Source organism: Pleurodeles waltl, chromosome 3_1 (assembly GCF_031143425.1).
Source record: "Pleurodeles waltl isolate 20211129_DDA chromosome 3_1, aPleWal1.hap1.20221129, whole genome shotgun sequence".
Classification (NCBI taxonomy): Eukaryota; Metazoa; Chordata; class Amphibia; order Caudata; family Salamandridae; genus Pleurodeles; species Pleurodeles waltl.
Window position 1 is genome coordinate 1,350,767,862 of NC_090440.1, and position 20,047 is coordinate 1,350,787,908.

The 20,047-nt window shown below is 42.7% G+C and overlaps 1 protein-coding gene across 2 annotated transcripts in view; it reads right to left on the minus strand.

Annotated features, from left to right (window-relative positions):
- Window positions 1-204: 204 nt before the first annotated feature.
- The window catches only part of C1QTNF5 (C1q and TNF related 5), a 77,747-nt gene continuing 57,904 nt past the window's right edge, over window positions 205-20,047 (minus strand). For both annotated transcript variants that reach the window (XM_069224845.1, XM_069224846.1), the window contains exon 3: window positions 205-2,832. In XM_069224845.1, the coding sequence (XP_069080946.1) occupies window positions 2,294-2,832 (539 nt within the window). In that variant the 3' untranslated portion in view covers window positions 205-2,293. The remainder of the gene's footprint in view (window positions 2,833-20,047) is intronic.

Genomic DNA, 20,047 nt, shown 5'->3' on the forward strand with positions numbered 1-20,047 from the left:
GTAAAAAATGCTGCTATATTTTGTAAGTTTGCGATGCTTTTGCATCAAAAAATTACACAAAGGTGGCGCTAACTTTCATAAATCAGGCCCTGGGTTTCTTATGACAAGGAGATGTGCTTGTTTCAAAGCAAGGCATAGCAAAAGTGCCAACTGAAAGAGAAAGCTTTAGTTTAACATTCTGGAAAAGAGGATATCAAGACGATATTTTCATAAAAGGAATAATCTTTTTATTTCGATACACAATTCAAAAGCTTTTAAAATGAAAATAAATCTCTAAGCTTTTTGAAACGGGAACATTAAAGAAATACAATGTAAAGCAAGTTGTCAATACCCAGATCCTACTGCTGGTTTAAAGTTAAATGGGATTTGACTAATGGTGCTGGGACAGACGATTCCATATCATTTCCAGCCGAGGGACTTGTGCTGCAGAGGGGCTAACAGTCATTGAGCTTCTTGAAGGCTCTGGATGGCGAGCAAAGTACTTGATTGGACAGTGAGCATTTCAGCTGCTAACCGAGCCAACAATTGAATAATTTGCACTTTATGTTTGCTTTGTAAAGTCACCACACTGTAATTATTGAAAGTAGCTTCTGAAATGGATTTGTTTCAAGGATTAGTCATATTTGTTTTTTAAAAATGATTAAAAAAAAGCTGTAACTCCTAGTCCCTTTGTATGCCTTGTTATGAAAACTTTGTTAAAGTCTGGGAAAACGTGCATGCCAGAGCAGTGAAGGTCCAGGAGACCCAGGGGCAGACTTAGTCAGTGAGATTCGGAGGGTTTGGCCTTCGGACTTCCAAACTAAGAAAGCAGCGGGCTCTGGGATGAATGGGTGAGATGGCCAAATTTAGGGATGGGCTGTTCCCATGAGGTCTGATTTGCATTAGGTGGATCTCAGGGGCTGATTCAGAGTTCAGTCAACAGGTACTCCATTGAAACGGAGACAGAGTAATTATCTGCTGAACTCATGGCCCACCAGTCCGATTTTGAGTCGGGTGGGTATCAAGTTTAAGGTCCTCATTATGAACACGGCGGTGGGCATATACACATGCAAAGATGCAACACACAACTATGAAACACAATGCATTCAGAAAAGCACTAATACATTCAAATACTTTAAGGCATTTCATTCTGTGATTTTTGTTTTGGAGAGTGTACTAAATAACATTTGAACCTCCTTTACTTCTTTCTCTGTATCTCATCATTAATTCCTTCCAACTACTATATTTCAACATCAAAAACAATGTTTGTACGGGATGCTATTGTGTAAAGATCCTGGAAAAACACCACTTACCCAGTAATGTGTCTATACCTGTGGGCATGTGTAGGCCCATAAACCCTGCCATTCCCCCTTGCATTCTCCTAATGTGTTATGCTTATTTGCTGTCTTGACCCAGTCTTTTCCATTGCCTGTTTCCTCTCTGCAGTAAAGCTCAAGGCTAATGACCTTCAAGTATCATTGTCTCATTCCAAATGTCTAAATGAAAAACTAATGCTCACTGCTAAATATATACCTACGTGATTGACACTGGGGACTAATCAGAAGAGAGGCCTTAGTCAATTGGAGCCACAGGATGCGAGATGTCAGACTGTCTTCCAATTCACCAGATAGCCTCAGAGTATCTATTTACACGCTTTCAACTTGGAGGCAGGACAGGACTTTCATAATAGAGCTCTAATAAGCAAATCCAAAATTGAAGAGCTGTGCTGGCACTTTCAGAAAGTGTGTTAGTGAGTGAGTGGCCTCAAAGTACAGTTCCCCCCCTCTCCCTTTCAGCGAGTTCTGTAACTGAGTCTATGAAGTATTCCAGTGTGTTTGTATTTGGGGAGAATTATATTGTACCGGCAGCGCTCCTCTTTTATATAATGTAATATGTAGCCTTATTTAATAATTCATCATTAGTAAGCTAGGGGTGGAGGTATGCTGTTATTGCTGAGTAACATTCAGCTTTAAGTTTTTTTCATTCTTTGTAAAAGTAGAAAGACAAGCATGACTGCTTAGAATTATTGCAAAACACAGACCTTTTTCCCTTGCAAACCTCTAGATGGAAACAGTGAACATCCTAAGGTCGTTACTTTGCAAGGGCTAGCTCTGTGGGTCGTCTGTCACAAACACCTGTGACGTGGCAAACGTCTTTAGTAAATTCCCGGTCAGGAATATTAAAGATATGATATATATGAAACTCTGGGGCTTTGCATTCCCCTAATTCTTTGGAGAGTGAACCAAGGCCAAACTCACAGGTCATGATGAACCCGCGACCTGAACCCATCTACGCGCCTGAGAACAGCGGTTCGTCAACGAAGGTCCCCCTCCATTCTGGAGAACACAGAGGAGCTGGGCCAATCAGAATAGACAAGGAACCCGCTGAAGGTGCTGTCTGTCTTGACACTGGCGTAAAGCCCGCTGTATTCCCCCACACCCACCTGCACCCACACTTCATCCTCAGGCTCTAGCCGCAGCAGCACCCCCCCGGACAGGGCAGATGGTTTGGGCCAATTGCCGTAGAACTGAAAGAAGGAGGCTTGTGCGTTGCCATTTTTCAGGAGGTCAAACTGGAGGCTGCTCCGGTAGACGGTGGCGTGGACGGCGAAGTAGTAGACGCCGGGGACCTTGCACATGAACTTGCCAGTTTTGGGGTCGTAGTGGCCCTGTTCGTTGATGAGAACCTGGTCAAAGATGATGGCTTGGTCCGCTGGCGGAGGGCTGCGTGTGTCTGTTCGTTTAGCGCTAAAGGCTGAGCGGGGATTCACAGGGCATGATCCCGGGATTCCTCTGTCCCCTTTCTGGCCCGCACCTCCAGAACTTCCGGTGTCCCCCCGGGGGCCTGTCATCCCTGAGGGAAAGAAGAAGAATATGTTAGGCTTTGATTTTGGGGTAATCGGGAAGCAGATTTGCCACAATTGAAGCTTTGCTCCACTGCAAGTCACAGAAGCACATTAGAAGTCATGGTTTCACTCGGAAAAGCCGTCAGGGCTCAGACAGCAGAGCTATCTCTCAGCTGCTTGCCAGAATAAGGACTAAGACGGCCGAGCTGTCTCTCTTGTTAAACAGATCATGACTCAGGCAACAGTTCTCTCTAAGGTTATAATGATACGACTTAACAGCTCTGGAATTATGCAGATCAGTACTGTCGGTGCTAAGTAGACCAGGACTGAGACAGACGAGTTATCTGTCAGCTACATCGATCACGACCCAGACTGCAACCCTATCTACCAGGTTGCACAGATTCGTATTTTGACGGAAGAGCTATTGTTTAAGTTAATTTTATTCTACTAGGAGGATACTCATCAATTATGACCAAAAACAGTTCTCAATCACGATGTGCATGATTGTCCTCGTATTTCGGTTTTATTTATTTCTTTTTCAGTTTAAAATCAATCTTGAATCACAATACTGCCACACAGCCAACACGTGTTTTGAGACACCACCTCTTTTTCGAGGCTGTTATAAACACAGAAGTACAGGAATGAATTAAATATTTAATAACATATATGCATGGTTGTATTATGACACAATTTTAACAGAATTAGACAATGTCGATGTTCACACGTGGATTCTTCATAAATGATTCGATGTTTTAACAACAGAACTAAGAAATAAGGATCAAACGAACAATAACAATGGTGGTCCCAAAAAAACATATTCTCATTACCTGTCCACATAAACATACACTAATAGTTTACATGAAAGCCCCAATACATTCACTCGTTTGAGACATTTCTATATTCATTGAATTAATCTCTGCATTTCTGCACCTCCACTAATTCCTTGCACAACCGAGGACTCTACTTGAAAATTATTTAATATTTTTAGCAGTTGTGCAATGTTTGCATATACATCTGTGCTTTAGTATGTGAAATTCACTGTGCGCGCAGACTACGCATTGTAATATTCGCACTGGTAACTTGTGTCACATTTGGAATTCCTGCAAATATCAAATTACTTGAATTAAGTCATTCTGTTTCAAAAATCGTTGGCGTCAATTAGACATTTCCCTTTCAGTTACTCCATTCCTTAGTGTGCAATCACTCACCCAAAACCAATTCCATTATCAATGTTAAAATCCGGAAAACAAATTCATATAGCATCTGAAATCAAAATAGGGCATTTGAAGATTCATTCGATTTAAATATCCTTCATAATCACTCGTACAAAGTCCAACATCATTTCTTCTCACCAAGAGCATTCTACATGCATTCTTCAGCCCGATGGGCTCTCACAGTGGGAAGCTTGAAAACAACTGCTGAATTGTCGACCCTTTAAATACAGCTTCCAAACAAACCCGTCATTCATTCTTAAAACATTACACCCCAGAAGAGAAAGTCAAAATTTTTAAAAATGCCCTTTCCATAATCATCTAGTCCCTCACCATAAATCTTTCCTAAAGTAAGTACTAATCGTAGCAATGCATTAAATTAAATTACTTTAAGGAAGCTGCAAAATCAAGGCCCTTAAAACATTTCCAGTAAACCATCCATTTATTTTACCCACGAACTTCTAAAGTACTTCTAATAATAATGCATGTGATGTTTACCCAAAATGGCTCCGGCGTCGCACGAACGTTCTCCCATAAACCTTCATCATGGCTTCTAACCTATTGGATGCTCCATCTATTTGGTGGATAAGTCTTCACTTCAAAAAGGCATTATCAAATAACAGTTATCATTGATTTCACCCATTCCGGCTTCCCAAGCAACAACCCTAACTTTTAGACATTTGGCTATCTTCTTCAAGACCTTCAGTTCCAATTAGCCCACAGGCACCTACAGTCTATTATTACACCAGATACAAATGTTATTAAAATGCAATGGCAGGCTGCAGGTTCGAACTCTCCTTCCTCTTTATATGAACATACCCTCACCACTGCCTCTAGCCATTTGCTTGCTAAATCATTTTTTACTTCAAAATTGCATTATTGGGTAACAATAGTCATTAGCTTTACTCATTTCTAATTCCCAAGTGACAACCATGACCCTTAGCCATTTGACTACTGTAGCATCTTCCCAGCCCAGGAGTACATAAATGAATTACACCACACAGCAACTGTGGCCAAATGTTACTTTATTCCAGAGCACACACTCATGCACTGTTCATTAAATCATACTTTCTGTTAACCACACCTTAACACCTCCCTGCACATAACGTACTTCCTGTTCGAAGTCCGCTTAGAACAAGTAATCTAGCACGCATACCATCAATATGCTACATCTCCCCCTCTGTTAAATACAAAGGTGGCAGACACTACCAAATCACATTTCCTCAATAAGTCGGTGAGGGGCTCTTTGCACCCCACAACCTGTAACGGATCAGCGGCAAAAGGAATGTCCATTGTCCGTCTGTGTTTCTGTATAACCAATACCTAGTCTTCCTTGCTAAAAACTGTCTCCTGGGCTTGGGGACTCTGATCTGCATGTATTTTCCTTTTCCTGTTCTGAGCAGTGTCTCAAATCTTGTCAGTATTCACTGATCGTTCCACAGTCCAATGAGGTAGTTTGGTTTTGATGGCTCTCCCAAATAGCAAGGTGGTTGGACTGTCACCAGCTGTGGAGTGAGGAGTTGATCAATGGGCTTGGAGGGCCTGACACATGACTTTGTTAGATCAATTCCATCTATGGTTGCTCGTTGATTGACCCTCTAGAGGGCACCCATAAATCTTTTCACTACATCATTGACTTGTGGTCAGAGGTGTGTACTCTTTTGATGTTTGATGTTGAGTTGGACAAGAAATTCTTTCAACTCTTTGCTGTTAAAGGGCAGGCCATAGTTAGATTTGAGAACTTTGGGCAAGCCCCATATTGCAAAGATGTCATCAAGCCATTCTATGACTTTGTCATTGGTTGTCAAAGATAGGTCTTCCGCCAAAGGGAAGTGTGAGTATTTGTCTATGACTAAAATGAGATGGTGTACATTCCCTAGTGCCCCAAAAATGTCAAGTCCAACTCTCTCAGGCATGGGTAGGAAGATCAGACATTGTCACTGGGTGCTGCATCACTGTGGGGGACAAACAACTGCAGAAGTGGCATGCCTTCCGCTGCCTCTCGACTCGCTCATCTAGCTGAGAGAACCACACTCAACCACTTAATGCTCTTTTGGTGGCTACAACACCGTAGTGTCCTTCATGGGCCAGATCGATGACTTGGTATGAGGATTGTTGAGCCTCGTAGTATTATGCCTTTTTGGATGACTGCTAGCTTATCCTGTACATTTTTGAACTTGAAGAAATTCAAGATCATCAGCAAAGCGCCAGGTACTTCTTCTTCATGATTGCGTGGTAATCAGTTCTTTGAATATTCTCATATCTTTATCCACATTGGTGGCAGAAATGATTTGTTCCACAGACAGAGCCGCTGGAGTGCGGATTTCACAATAAAGTTGAGATATCCTTCAGCTGTCTTGGATGTTGAACCATGATGATGCAGCAGCATTCATGAAAAGGAATCTGCTGCGTTTTGACCCTCCCCTGGTTTTTGCACAATTTCATAGTCATTCTTGTAGTCTTAACACCTACCTCTTGATGCGACGGGGCATCTTAGACTTTGGGTTTCCAAAAATTGTAAGCAGCATCTTGTGATCCATGACAACGCTGAATCTCTTTCAGTAGAGGAATACATGGAAGTGTTCACGGGCTCGACCACAGCCAGACTTTCTTTTTGCGGCTGAGAGTAAGCACGTTCTTTATCAGACAGACTTCGACTGGTATAATCCACAATATGTCTCTGAGCTTTCGGCTGGCTAGTGTGTTGGGCAAGGATTGCCCTTAGCCCCACTGGGCTTGCATCAATTGTTATTTCAGTAAGTAACTTGGGGCCAAAGTAGGCCATATCCTTTGCCTTCTCAATCGCATGTTTAATGTCTTTCAATTTCTGGTAGCATTCTTGAGACCACTGGAATGGTACATTTTGCTTTGTCACGTCTCTCAACTGGGCACTCACTGTAGCATAATCGTGATTGTATCTTGGGTAGTAACTGACCGGGCCTAGAAAGGATGGCAGCATGGTGACATCTTGGGGGGCAGGGGGTGGGAGGGCAGGGGTGGCAGCAGGGGGATGACAGTACTTGCACCTTGCATGGGTCTGAAGTCATTCCCCCATCAGAGAACATGTGCTCAAAAAACTTGAGTTTGGACTTATGAAACTCACATTTGTCAGCATTCATAGTGAGACCTGCATCAGCGAGTAGCTGGGACACTTGTGTAAGGGCTTTGTCGTTTCCTTTCGCGTCCCCCTAAAAACAATATTTCATCACTGTAACTGAAAGCATGTGTTGAAAAAGTAGTAATGTACTTGCAATTCTCCTCTTATTCGAGCTGATGGTATCCTTTGTTCAGGTCAGTATGAGAAAACACTTCGGCTCCGTTCAATTGCATGATCATGTCCACTATGTGAAGACCAGGGTGTCTCTCCCTTTCAATAGCTTTGTTCACTTGGTGCGCATCAACACAAATTTGCACCACCCACTACTGTCCTTTTTTGGAACTACTAGAATGCGTGAAACCCATGATGTGGAGCCTCTGGAGCGTTCAATGATGTCATGTTTTAAAAGGGCTTCCAACTCTTTTTCTACAACTGCTTATAGATGAAAAACAACTCTGAGGTGTCACTGAGCAACAGGGCGAATGTCCTAATTGATATGAAGCAGTACTTTCATTTTCTTGAGCTTTCCCAGGCCATGGAATAATGACGGGAATTGGCTCATGATTTCGGACTGAGCACAGAGTTTGCAGTTAAGAGATATCATTCCCTTATCAGCAACAGTGGCAAAACTGAGTAATCAGGCTCTCAACGAGGTCCCTTGAAGAACATGAGTAGTGACTTGCACCAATGTCTTTTTGTGTTATATTGTACCTATGAACGACCCTTGACTTCGCAATGGCTCAGCTCAGGTATACACCTTCATGCCTGGTGGAGTGAGGCGAGGTGCAGGGGACAGGTTGTTATACTTTTCTATGGGCATGATGCTAATTCACGACCACTGTCAATAATGAAAGTTATCAGTTGATCGTTCACATTCAACTTGATTTTTGGACAGTGTCCAAATCGTATTTGTCGCCTCTTCTGGTGAGCTTTCTTTGAACTGTGATCACCTTTTCAGGTAGCCAACCCCACATGTGTACGCCATTTTTTTATGGACATCATCAGTGCACATCCATTTTCTTCTCTGGTACTCAATAATGATGTTGAAGAACCTTTGTACAATGAGCTTGACGATGATTGATCCTGCCTGCTTTCTGTTTGTTGTAGCCAATGTTGCTTTTTGGCTCTAGGGGTGTGACGTGAATGTTTCTGAAACTTTCTCACTGCCATTTTCTCTTGCCATCGTGACACATTTAAATTCTCTTTGGTTCGGCACACAGTTTTGAATAGTTCTCTTTCCTACAACATTTGCAAGCTTGTCCGCTAGCTGGATATTTACCTACATGGGCAAATGAAAATCCATTTCCGAAGCACAGCTTTTATTTCTTTGAAGACGTCGATCTCCATGTATCTTGTTTATGCTTGCTCTTTATGGTCAATGCTGATTTATGGTGTGCTGTTCTGCTTCCATGTCAGCAGCCAGTCGATCTGCTTGTACTTTTGCTCTCACAGCCATTAAAATCTTTTCAAGACTGTGGTTCTCATAGCATGCGCCTTCTAAACAAGTCTGAAAGGCAGCCACAATGATTCTGAGGCACATGGCATTTTTGCCAGTAAAGTTGCAGAACTTGCAATGTTTAATGAGTTCATCAAGTCTTTCAACAAACTCATCCAGAGTTTCACGAACCTGTTATAGCTCTTGGTTGATGCTGTACCATTCCTAGTCAACATTAGGCATTGGATTGAACTTGGCCTCTAATGCTTCTTTTACCTTTTGGTATGATTTTGCATCAGTCTGTGATATTTTCTTTAGCACTTCTTTTACTCCATCACCTGCAAGCTTTTTTAAATATTTGATGATCTTCTTGCCATCTTCTTCCACTAGTGTCTCTACGAATTCATTGAATGTTTCGATCCATGCAGCTCACCTGGCACCAATGTTTTGGTTCTTAGAAGTGTCAAAAGGTGGTGGTGGCTTTAGGAACATGGCTACATTGTATTTTGCACTCCCTTCTGCCACCACTGACAGTACGTGCAGTTCAGACAGCTTTTGCTGCGCAGGGTGGCCCTAACAAATTCTGCAAGCATAGCTTGCTGCTGTAGCCTGCACTGCTGTATACTTTAATCACCCTTGCTGGTGAGTACGTTCTTTATTTTTTTCATACCTTGCTGACGTGATTGTTATTTCTTGCTTCATATAAATGATCGTTCTGTATTTGGGGTATGGTGCAGTTTCTTTGTCAATAAATCATTCAACTAGGACTCCATGCTTCACTTTACTGTTCCTGGGGCAGCGCCAACACTATTATTAGAAACTTAAATCCCCAGCAACCTATTTTAACATCCCTTAGTTCTGAAGTCGGTTCTTCCATACGTACATATACAGCCCACAGAATATTGCTACATCACTTCATTCTCAATTTGTTATAAAGTTTCCTGATATACTTCACAAAATACAAAATTTGATTGAACAAACAACAACCAAAATTTCCAAGTCATTTCTCATTATTACAATTTTTGATTAAAAACATATCCACTTGATAACCATCCTTATATGTCCTAGAGACCACACATTCCTCAATTATAGGCCACGCCGTTCTTTTTTAAATTTCTTTATTTATATCTCAAGTTCTAATCTTCTACTCAACTCAATTCTTTAATCTGGGTGCCATCCAGTACAAACCAGTTACTCTCCTTCTGTATATGCAGATACTTACTCTCAGCAAGTTGGACTAGAGGCCATTTGTACAAAAAAAATCCAAACACTGGGCAACAAATACATTTGAATGAAACATATGTGGTGTCTCACTGCGGAGGAAAGAGACCCACACAAAAGGTTTGAATAGCAAAATCCACTGGGGAAATGCTACAAGATATACAGTTGCCTGGGGATTTTTGTTTCTAATCGCAGCTTCTTTGTCGACCACCTGGTTTAAGGTTTCGGTGGGGATTTTATATCTGCTCCTCTGTAGTGCTTTTAATCTCTTATTCAACTGTGTACGGGCTAGAACAGGGTTTTGACACTACAAGTGCCAGTTGTAAACCACTCTGTGTCAATTCTGGGCAAAGGCAGCATGCCTGAGTAGTTTGCCATATTGTTGCAAACTCGCAGGGAGAGCAGTCTTCTCTTTTTCGGGCATGTGTCCCCTACTCGTTGCCAGATGTAGTGTCTACGGAGCATGGAACCATATTAATGAGTTATGCCACACAGAAGCTGCGGTTAAATATTACTTTATTCCCCAGCATGCACTCGTGCACTGTTCATTACATCATACTTTCTGTTAAACACACTTTAATACCTCCTCAAAAATTACATACTTTCTGTTCAGAATCCACGAGAACCACAAAGATTCTAGTGCGCACACCATCAATATGCAGCAACTATCTTCCTTAAAATGTATGTACTTTCATCTATGATCATATCCCCATCGTTACCTCATTGTTACCTTCAAGCTAGGACAGGTATTTAGCACCTATAGGACAGTATACAGTTCAAAATCTTTATTAAGACCCGTAGTCACAATTTGTAGCCTCTCTATATAGAACGTTTCTCTAGATCGTAAGAAAAAATCCACATTTCCACCAAATCTATTTATTTGAATGTGTTCAATGCCTAATAAGTTAACAGGTGGTACCTGCATCACATAACCATGTTTTTCCTGTGAGTGTACAACTAGAGGACCTTACTTATCTCCACTCTTGAAGGTTGCACCCTTCATCTCTCCCCTTCAATTTCCTGAGTGTGAGCCCAACATATTGTAACCTACAAGTGCAAATAATAAAATAGATACATATTTTAGAATTGCAGTTAATAAATGAGCTGATCTATATTTCCTGCCGTTATGTCCATCCGCAAAATCCATTCAAGACATATTGACAACAGTTACATTGCCCACATTAATAGTAACCTTTTCGAGTACTTGGAAGCCACACACTATCTTGTTTTTCACATTATTAAACCTAATGGTATCAGTAGGTCCCAGACTAGTTTTCAAGGTGAGGGTCTTCTAATATGGTTAATAAATGGTTTATCTGACAAGTACTTTCTTAAATCTCCATCTAACAAGAGCATTGACACATATCTGGCAAGACTACTGAATAAAAAATATTATCAGCACTGCAATTACAAAACATTTTTTACATCGCAATTACTTTCACCACGCAAGTATTTACCACACAAGCCTTTACCACACAAGTCTTTACCACACAAGCCTTTACAACACATATGTTTGTACTGGTGAGTATGTGGTAAGTAGGTTATTGATTTTTGTTTACGCAAATGTATCAACATAACTATTTATGAATATATATATATTTACTGAAAAAACTAAAGTTACAGGGACGATATTGTTAGGTTCAGATTTTACATGCACAAACATAACTCATGCCCCGCACATTTTTCTCATCAATAATTTTATTGCAAATTTTGTGGTGATATTATCAGTGATGTCATAGAAGATGTCATGACTGAAATAATATGTGGAGTAATTAGCAGTGCATGGTGAAAGTGCCAGTTATAGTTACCTTAGGGCACACATTATAGTTTCTTCAGATGAGTATAACTATAACTGTTGAATTTCTATGGTTTTGTTTGTGTAAAGTCTGAAAGTCTGAACCTAACTAGAACGTCCCTGTAACCTTTGTTTTTTTCAGTGAATTTCAAGGCTTTTTTAAATTTTATTTCCTAACTATAACATCCCTGTAGCCTTTGTTTTTTTCAATAAATGTCTATTTTTTATATTTAATATTTATTTACCTTACATTAATTCAACCCCTGCCGTGCACAGCCTGCGGCCAGGTCCTATGACCAACCCCCCTGTAGACACCCAACCTGTGCCACTCAGCGAGAGTTGGCCACAGGGCCCGCCCCATTACTAAAAATGGAGGGGGCCAAGTGGCCCCCTCCCGTGCCGCTTTCGGCCCGAGGACCCCATCCCCCATGGCCCGGGCATTCAGTTGAAGGGGAGGGAGGCTGTGTGGCCCCCTCCCTGGGTCTATTTTGGCCCTGGACCCCATCCCAAAGGCCCGGTGAATTAGTTGAAGAGGAGAGGGCCATGTAGCACCCCTCCTTGTGCCTATTTTGGCCCCAGGGGACCCTATACCCGGGGCCTGAACAATTAATTAAAGGAGAGAGGGCCACGTGCCCCCCTCCGCCCTGGGCTGATTTTGCCCCCGGGGACCTCACCCCTTGGGGCCCGGCCACTTGTTGCTGGGTGCTCTGGCCCCACCCAGGGCACTCAGTGTGCACTTTTTGTGCTTGGGCATCTGGAATGGGTGAAAATAATGATTATTATTTGATAGTGCTTTTTCGAAGTGAAGAATTCTACATCAAATAGACGGAACAGCCAATAGCTTAAAGGAAATAATGAAGGTTTGTTATACACGGAGGAACTTGGGTTTGAGTTGGAAGCCCGTGATAAGGTTTTGCATAAACATCATATACATTATTATTAAAGAGTGCCTTTTTGAAGTGTAGGATTACTAACCAAACTGACGTACCAGCCTATTCTTAACTTCACATATACATTCATTTAAGATATATATAATCAAGGTACATATATGTAGAGTCAGTATTTACCTTTTCATGTTTTGGTCCTCAATATTTTGTCCACAATATTGAGATACTATGATATTTGTTATTCGGGTCCACGCACCTCTCCCTGTTTACTGTTTGATACATTAGGAAGAGTGTGAGAAATGAGGTCTCTAGTTGGCAGTGCTTTGCACCCTGTCCAAGTGGGGACCCTCACTCTAGTCAGGGTAAGGGAGTCACACAGCTAAGATAACCCTGCTCACCCACATGGTAGCTGGGCATGAGAGGTCAGGCTTATCTCAGAGGCAATGTGTGAAGTATTTGCACACATGCACACACACACACACACACACATACACTAATACGGTGAAAACATCACAAAAGTACTCCACACCAGTTTAGTAAAATAGCCAATATTTATCTGAGTGAAACAAGACTAAAACAACAAAAATCCAACATACACAAGTAAAGTTACACATTTTCAAAGATTAAGGGCCTGATTACGACCTTGGCAGAGGGAATTACTTCTTCACAGATGTGACGGCTATCCCATCTGCCATATTACAAGTTCCATAGGATATAATGGACCCCAGTTACAGTACCTTGGAAAACGATTAAACAAAGATGCTGCATGGAGGTGGGGAGGTGAGGTGTCGCTGGAGCCAGCGCGGCATCGGTTCCGTACTGCTACCTGGGAGGTGAGGTGTTGGCTCCTTACTGCTAGGCAGGGGAGGTGAGGCATCAATTACTTACAGTTGCAGGAGAAGTGATGTGGCGTCGGTGGTGAGGCGTTGATTCCTTATGACACAGGTTGATGAAACCAGCAGGTCAAGTTGTGAGGCATTGACTTTGCGATGTTGCGATCACACTATGGGGCCACATGTGCTGCGGCAGAATCAGGTGTCACAAACGTCAGTGACAGAGCACTCAGGACTCAAGCTGTGGCGAGACTTCGGAGGCACTGTGGTGGTGTCGGGCCTGCGGCATCGGTTGTGGTCGCTGCACTCAGCGGGGACCGTGGCTCCGGTGCAGGCAGCAGTGCAAAGTCGGATAGCGGCGCCACTACGAAGTTGCTCTGGAGTCGATCTGCTTGTTTCTTCTTGGTTAAACCAGAACTCACTCCCAAAGGCCCAGGAACAGGATTTAGCAGCAAGGCTCTCGGCAGGAGAACCCAGTTGCCTGCAGATGAAGTCTATGATGTCCCTGAGACTTCTTAACAGAAGGCAAGTGCAGTCCAAGCCCTTTTGGGATCCTTTAGAAGCACGATGTTGAAAGCAAAGTCCATACCTTTCACTTCCAGGACAGGAGCAGCAAGCAGCAGGCCAGCACAGCAAAGCAAAAGGCAGAGTGGCAGTCCCTTCTACAGCACCCAGTTGTTCTTCCTGGCAGAATGCCCTAAGTCCAGAAGGAGTTTAACTTTGTGTGGTCCAAGGTCCAGTACTAATACCCATTTCTGCAGTTGAAGTAGGCAAACTTCAAAGAAAAGTCTTTGTAGTGCACAAAACCCTGCCTTTCCTGCCCTGTCCCCAGACACACTCCAGTGGTTTGAAGACTGCTTTGTGTAAGGACAGGCACAGCCGTATTCAGGTGCAAGTGTCAGCTCCTCCCACCACTTTAGCTCAGGAAGACCCATCAGGATATACAGGGCACACCTCAGCTTCCTTTGTGTGATTGTCTAGAGTGAATTCACAAACAGCTCAACTGTCACCGTGACCCAGACCTGCATTCCACAGACATGCAGATGCACAGAATGGTTAAGCAAGAAAATGCCCACTTTCTAAAAGTGGCATTTTCCAAACTTAAAATTTAAAAACCAACTTCACGAAAAGATGTATTTTAAAATTGTGAGTTCTGAGACCCCAAACTCCAAATCTCTATCGGCTCCCAACAGGAAATTATACGTAAAAGATATTTCAAGGCAGTCAATATGTTAACTTTTGAAAGAGATAGTCCTTGTAATAGTGAAAAACGAATTTAGCAGTATTTCACTATCAGGACATGTAAAACACATCAGTACATGTCCTACCTTTTAAATATACTGCACCCTGCCCATCGGACTGCCTTGGGCCTACCTTAGGGGTGACATACATGTAGTAAATAGGAACGTTTGTGCCTGGCAAGTGGGTGCACTTGCCAGGTCAAAATGGCAGTTTAAAGTGGCACACACAGACACTGCAATGGCAGGTATGAGACATGTTTACAGGGCTACTCATGTGGGTACCACATTTAGTACTGCAGCCCCACCAGTAGCATTTGATTTACAGGCCCTGGGCTCAGCGCTGAGTTCATGATGTACTTTATACAAAAAAACTCACGTATCTATGAATAACTAGACAATACTGTTGATCGACATACAACAATATAGGCCATATATACAATGTACATGACTTGGCTAATTTATGACAGTGTTGTCAGGGTTGTGGGGAAACAAAAAAAATATTTAAAAACTATCATTTTAAAAAGAAAGCAAATCAGTGATATAATGTTAAATGTCGAAGTGGGCAGGGGAATAATATTCCTGGGTCTTTTAACAAAACAGTTTTCCTACTGTCTATTATAAAATAATAACATTCCTGAGTGGTTGAGCTGCCCTGGGCTGACTGAAAGGGAAAGGGAGGATGGCAGGGGGCGGGTCTTTTTTACTGTGAAGTAACAGAAGGTGCAGACAGCTAAAGAAGTAACCTGCCTTCTCTCCATCCTTGCTGCCTGAAAGAAAAAGAAAATCTAAATGTGTGTGTGGTTGTTTAATCAGCAAATAAAAATTTGCAGTGTGTCCTCTTAATGGAAACCAATAGAAAATGTGTGCACTAGGGGCGTATTTAAAGGCCCGGAGCCCCACAAGAGCTTCACTTTTTGTGAAGCTCCTTTGGCGCTAAGCACTGCACCGTATTTACAAGGTGGTTTTTTGTGGCTTAACGTCACCTTGTAAATACGGTCCCTTCCCACGCAGCACTGTGCGTGGAAGGGGCGTGCAAAGGATGTTGCTGTGGGCGTGCCACAGTAACACCCATTGCATTTTGATGCTGCCTCAGATTTATGAAATTTTGTAACCCTGAGGCAGTGCCAAAATCTAACGCCACCACTAGGGGTGGCATTAGCAGGGCGCAATGAGGAGGAATACTTTTATTCCTCCTCGTTTTTTGCTTTTTGTATGTGTGCTGCATTCAGCAGCACACATAGAAAGAGCAAAATGCCACAAATGATTATTTATGTGCAGGAAGGTGTCCCTTCCTGCACATAAACCATCATTTGAAAATTACCTTTTGGCACTTCTGTGTGTGCTGCACCATGCAGCACACACAAAAGTGTCAAAGCGCCATTAGTGATTCCTTATGTGCAGGACGGGACACCTTCCCACACATAAACAATCACATCCCTCAATGCAGACATCCTGCTTGCGTTGGCGCTGGCAGCTGAATTTAGCGCCAGCGCAGGGGACAACACAGGGATGCGCCGTATTAACTTAAATATGGCGCATCCCTGCATTTCTAAAGTGATGCTGCGTGGCGCTGCCAATTTTAACACCGCTTTTCCATAAATCTGGCCCTAGGTACCATCTGCGATTTACTAAAGACATAACTTTTGAAAGAAATGCAAGTACATAGACACTTAAGCTTTTTGTGCATTTTGAGGAAGTGTATTTATACAGTCTACAGCTTGTCTTATACTCATGGCCACTGGAATTATGAGATTTTGCAGCCACTTTTTTTTTGCATAATAGTAGATTTGCGCATTTGCACATAATTCATCATCTGGTTCAAAAGTTACTAAGAATGCAGTGATGTGTGGTGCTGCTCATTAGATGGCCCTTTGCAAAGTCTGAATGGTCACCTTTCTGTTGCTTATTTATATATTTTGATTTTAAACTGGTACTAATGAGGTGCAGCCAATGCTATAACAGTGTTAGAAGTACAAAAATGTGACAGAATAATGAATACCATCACTAAATGTGCTGCATTATGCTGCATAATTTGCCTTTTATTGTGCATTAATTTACTAAACCCTGCCACATAATTTGGCCCTTCCCTGCCGCATAATTCCAGTGACCCTGCTTATACTGTGTGTAATACATGTTTAAACTAAATGCTTACATGATCCAATCCTTTCTGTCACAACCTAGGAACTCTTAGCACTGAAAATAAATATATCTCTATTCCACAGTGCACCGTCCAGAATTCAAATCAGTGACCCGGCCGTTTCGCCTACAGACTTCTTACAATCACAGCATTGATCCACTGGAGCCATAAGCCTGTAATGCATCACTGCTATTATTGTAGTTACCCAAGGTACGTGAGAGGGCGGGAAAAAACAAATAGCTCAGAAACGAGCAGGACAATTTCCACACAGCCTTATTCTTCATTGAACCAAGAAGTGCATTCTACAGATGAAGCACATGGTGGCGCACGCACAACAATAATGAACAGCACGATTGAACGTGAAGTATTTTCAAACATTATGTAACGAGTAGCTTTGGGTTCATATTCTGGGGCACATTTTTTAAATGCTACCCGAATCATATAGTGGTATTCCCCTTTTTTCTGTATATATGTGCGCGGGGCCGGTCTTAGAGGTGGCGGCACCCTGTGCGACAATGTTTGTTGCGTTCCCCCAGTGACCACCTCAGCGCTGGATCCCCTCACTACCACCGTTTCACAGTGCCGCTCCATTCTCCATAACCACTCTCTCTCAGAAGCATTTAATTAGTTTTTAGCGCCACTCAAACCAGTGTAAAGTGTCAGAGCACTTTACATTCCACACACGTATAAAAAATGGTACATAAGACAGAGGAGTACAATGAGTAAGCGTCACATATCACCCATACTGGTAGGCTGGATAGTTTAAAACGCGCTTGGTATGGAGAAGCAAAAACTCAGAATTTAAAGTGTAACACCCTGGTTGGGGGTTCTCTTTAATAACAATAATTGATTTCTACCCAAAAGAACCCTTCTTTCAAAATTAGAATGATGAAAGACAGGGGAAACATCATAATGCTTCAATCTATACCTTTCTGTATGCATGCAGTTCCTTGATGATAGTAGCTTACTGTTCCTTATTAGGATTTTAACTTATAAAAGGACCTCTCTGACAAAAGTAGTAACCCACTGACCCAGTTGTATTATTTGCAGTTTGTGATCCGCTTAGTACACGTTCCATGCAGCAGGTATATTAACCCTCTGTGTTACCTTAAAACGTCCATTAAAGAAAACTCCGAACTCTGTCCTGGCAGAACAATGATCACCAGAGTTATCTTGACATATTTATTGTTGCCTGAAAAATGCTGGAGGCAAGGAACGCCGGAGCAGGTGCTTTTAAAACCATAATATACCTGCAAACGCAGCACCTCCACTATAACTCAGCACCTGGTGCTGTGTCACCGGTCGCACCGCCCTAGAACTGGCCCTGTATGTGCCTATCACATGGTGCTATCTAATGTCACCATGAGAAAGGAAATCGATGCTTAGATGCTGTATCTGTTAGAGGTGGGTGAGCCAACAAATTTACAAGGAGTGCCGAGCCAAGGGACTGGCTTGTATCTTAGAAAAGTTGACGAAGGCGGTAACGCCGAAACGATTTCTTGTGCAAATAAATCCTGTTAAATCAAGATGCCCATGGAGTGCCGTCTTTCCTTCAAACAGGAAAAAAGTGTGGAGAATTAGGCGAGGTAGCGTGCCATTTGACGAGCACCGCTGACGGTCAGAAGCAGGACCGGTACGCTGACATGAAGTGTTTATATATATATATATATATATATATATCAAAAACGAAGTTGTCCTCATGCTAAAGCGCACTCCCAACAGGTTATATAAACTGGAAAAAGGCTGGCGGAAAGGGGAGTCGCAGGGCCCCTGGGGGCTCCTGCACTGCCCATGCCTTTGGCATAGCAGACAGTGAAAAGCGCGACAGGTGCAACCCGTCACACCGCCGCAACACCGTCGGCTCCATTTGAAGCCGGCTCCCGTGTTGCGGCACACATCCCCGCTGGGCCAGCGGGCTGAAACTTGCTTTCTGCCCACCAGCCCAGTGGGGATGTTGAAATGGCCGCTGCGGGAGCAGATACAACTTGTTGTAATGAGGGCCTAAGCGTCCCTATTATAATCTGCTATGCCTGTGATGCTTTCTGTGCACACCTCCATTGTTCTCTGCCTTGATCAGCCAGGGTGTGATGTCATGGAATGTTGGTGAGTGACTGGAGGAAAGTGACAGTTAGACAGAGTGAGCTGAGCAGAGAGGATGCTGCTCCTGGTGGGGTTTCCTTATTAAGTAACTTATAATGTATACTGTAACCTTTTAAATAAGTCTACAACCTCTAGGCTATGTGAACCGGCTACCTGACTGCTATTTGCCAAGAAGGAGTTTTTGATTAAAACACTGGCGATGACTGGAAAACAAACATGCATGAGGAAAACCAATGAAAACAAATAAGTGAAGATCAATTGAAGATTGAAGACTTAAGAAGGAAAAAAAGATGCCTGGAAACCCCACCAGTGTCTTTTCTATCAGAGAGCCTGCGGACATCGGAAACGTAAGGGCGTTGGACTGACTGAACTTTAAAAGCACGCAGATGTACAAAGATGGTTGTGTAACCAGTGCCAACATTGTGTCGAGTTGACTTTGATACAGCATTTCATCACTTTTGCAAGACATACCAGTCCTGAGTGAACCAGCACTGAATGAAAACATACCGGTGGTGAGTGAACAAGCACTGCATTAAATGAGGGCATTGTCAGCAATTTTACCTTAAATTAACCCCTGCCTGCGGAGAAGTGTGGTGGAGAAGTATATCTGGGGATAAAGGGTGAGTCAAATTTTGCAGTGGTACTAGAGTGCAGGCGTTGTGCAGTGTGAGACAGGTGAGCCCCACTATTATGGTTTGAACGGAACGCGTGCTCCCACATGTCTATTCACAGCTCTGTTTTCTGAGGTATTTTTGAGCCTCAAGAGAGCACATGGGGCCCGTCCCATGCATTGCCAGGACCATCAATGCCTTACAAAGAGAAGCTCCTACCCCATTGTGCATGTTGTTAGGAGCTGCTGCTACCAGGAATTCCGAGTATGATGATCAAATGAGTCATTTGAAAGTAACCACGAGGCTGCCATGTGCTGCTCCAGAACATTCTGTGGGGATAAGTGCAGAACGTATTATCAAGCACATGTGAGGTACATGTGTGCAACTGACATGGTGATGTTACAACTGGGAGTCTGGTACATGAACTGCTTTGTTGATGCAGTGGCTGGCGAAAAAACCAGGAAGTGCTTAAAAGCATTTTTAACCAGGAAGTGCTTGACAGTGCCACGGACGGAGCATTCCATTTTTTTATGTGATGAAAAGTAAACTGAAGCTATTTATGTGAGGAGAATTATACAAAGCTGATGTGTAGACTGGTGCTGTTTTATGTGAGGAAAAGTATATGGAGCAGCTATATACACTTGAGTGGTGCTCT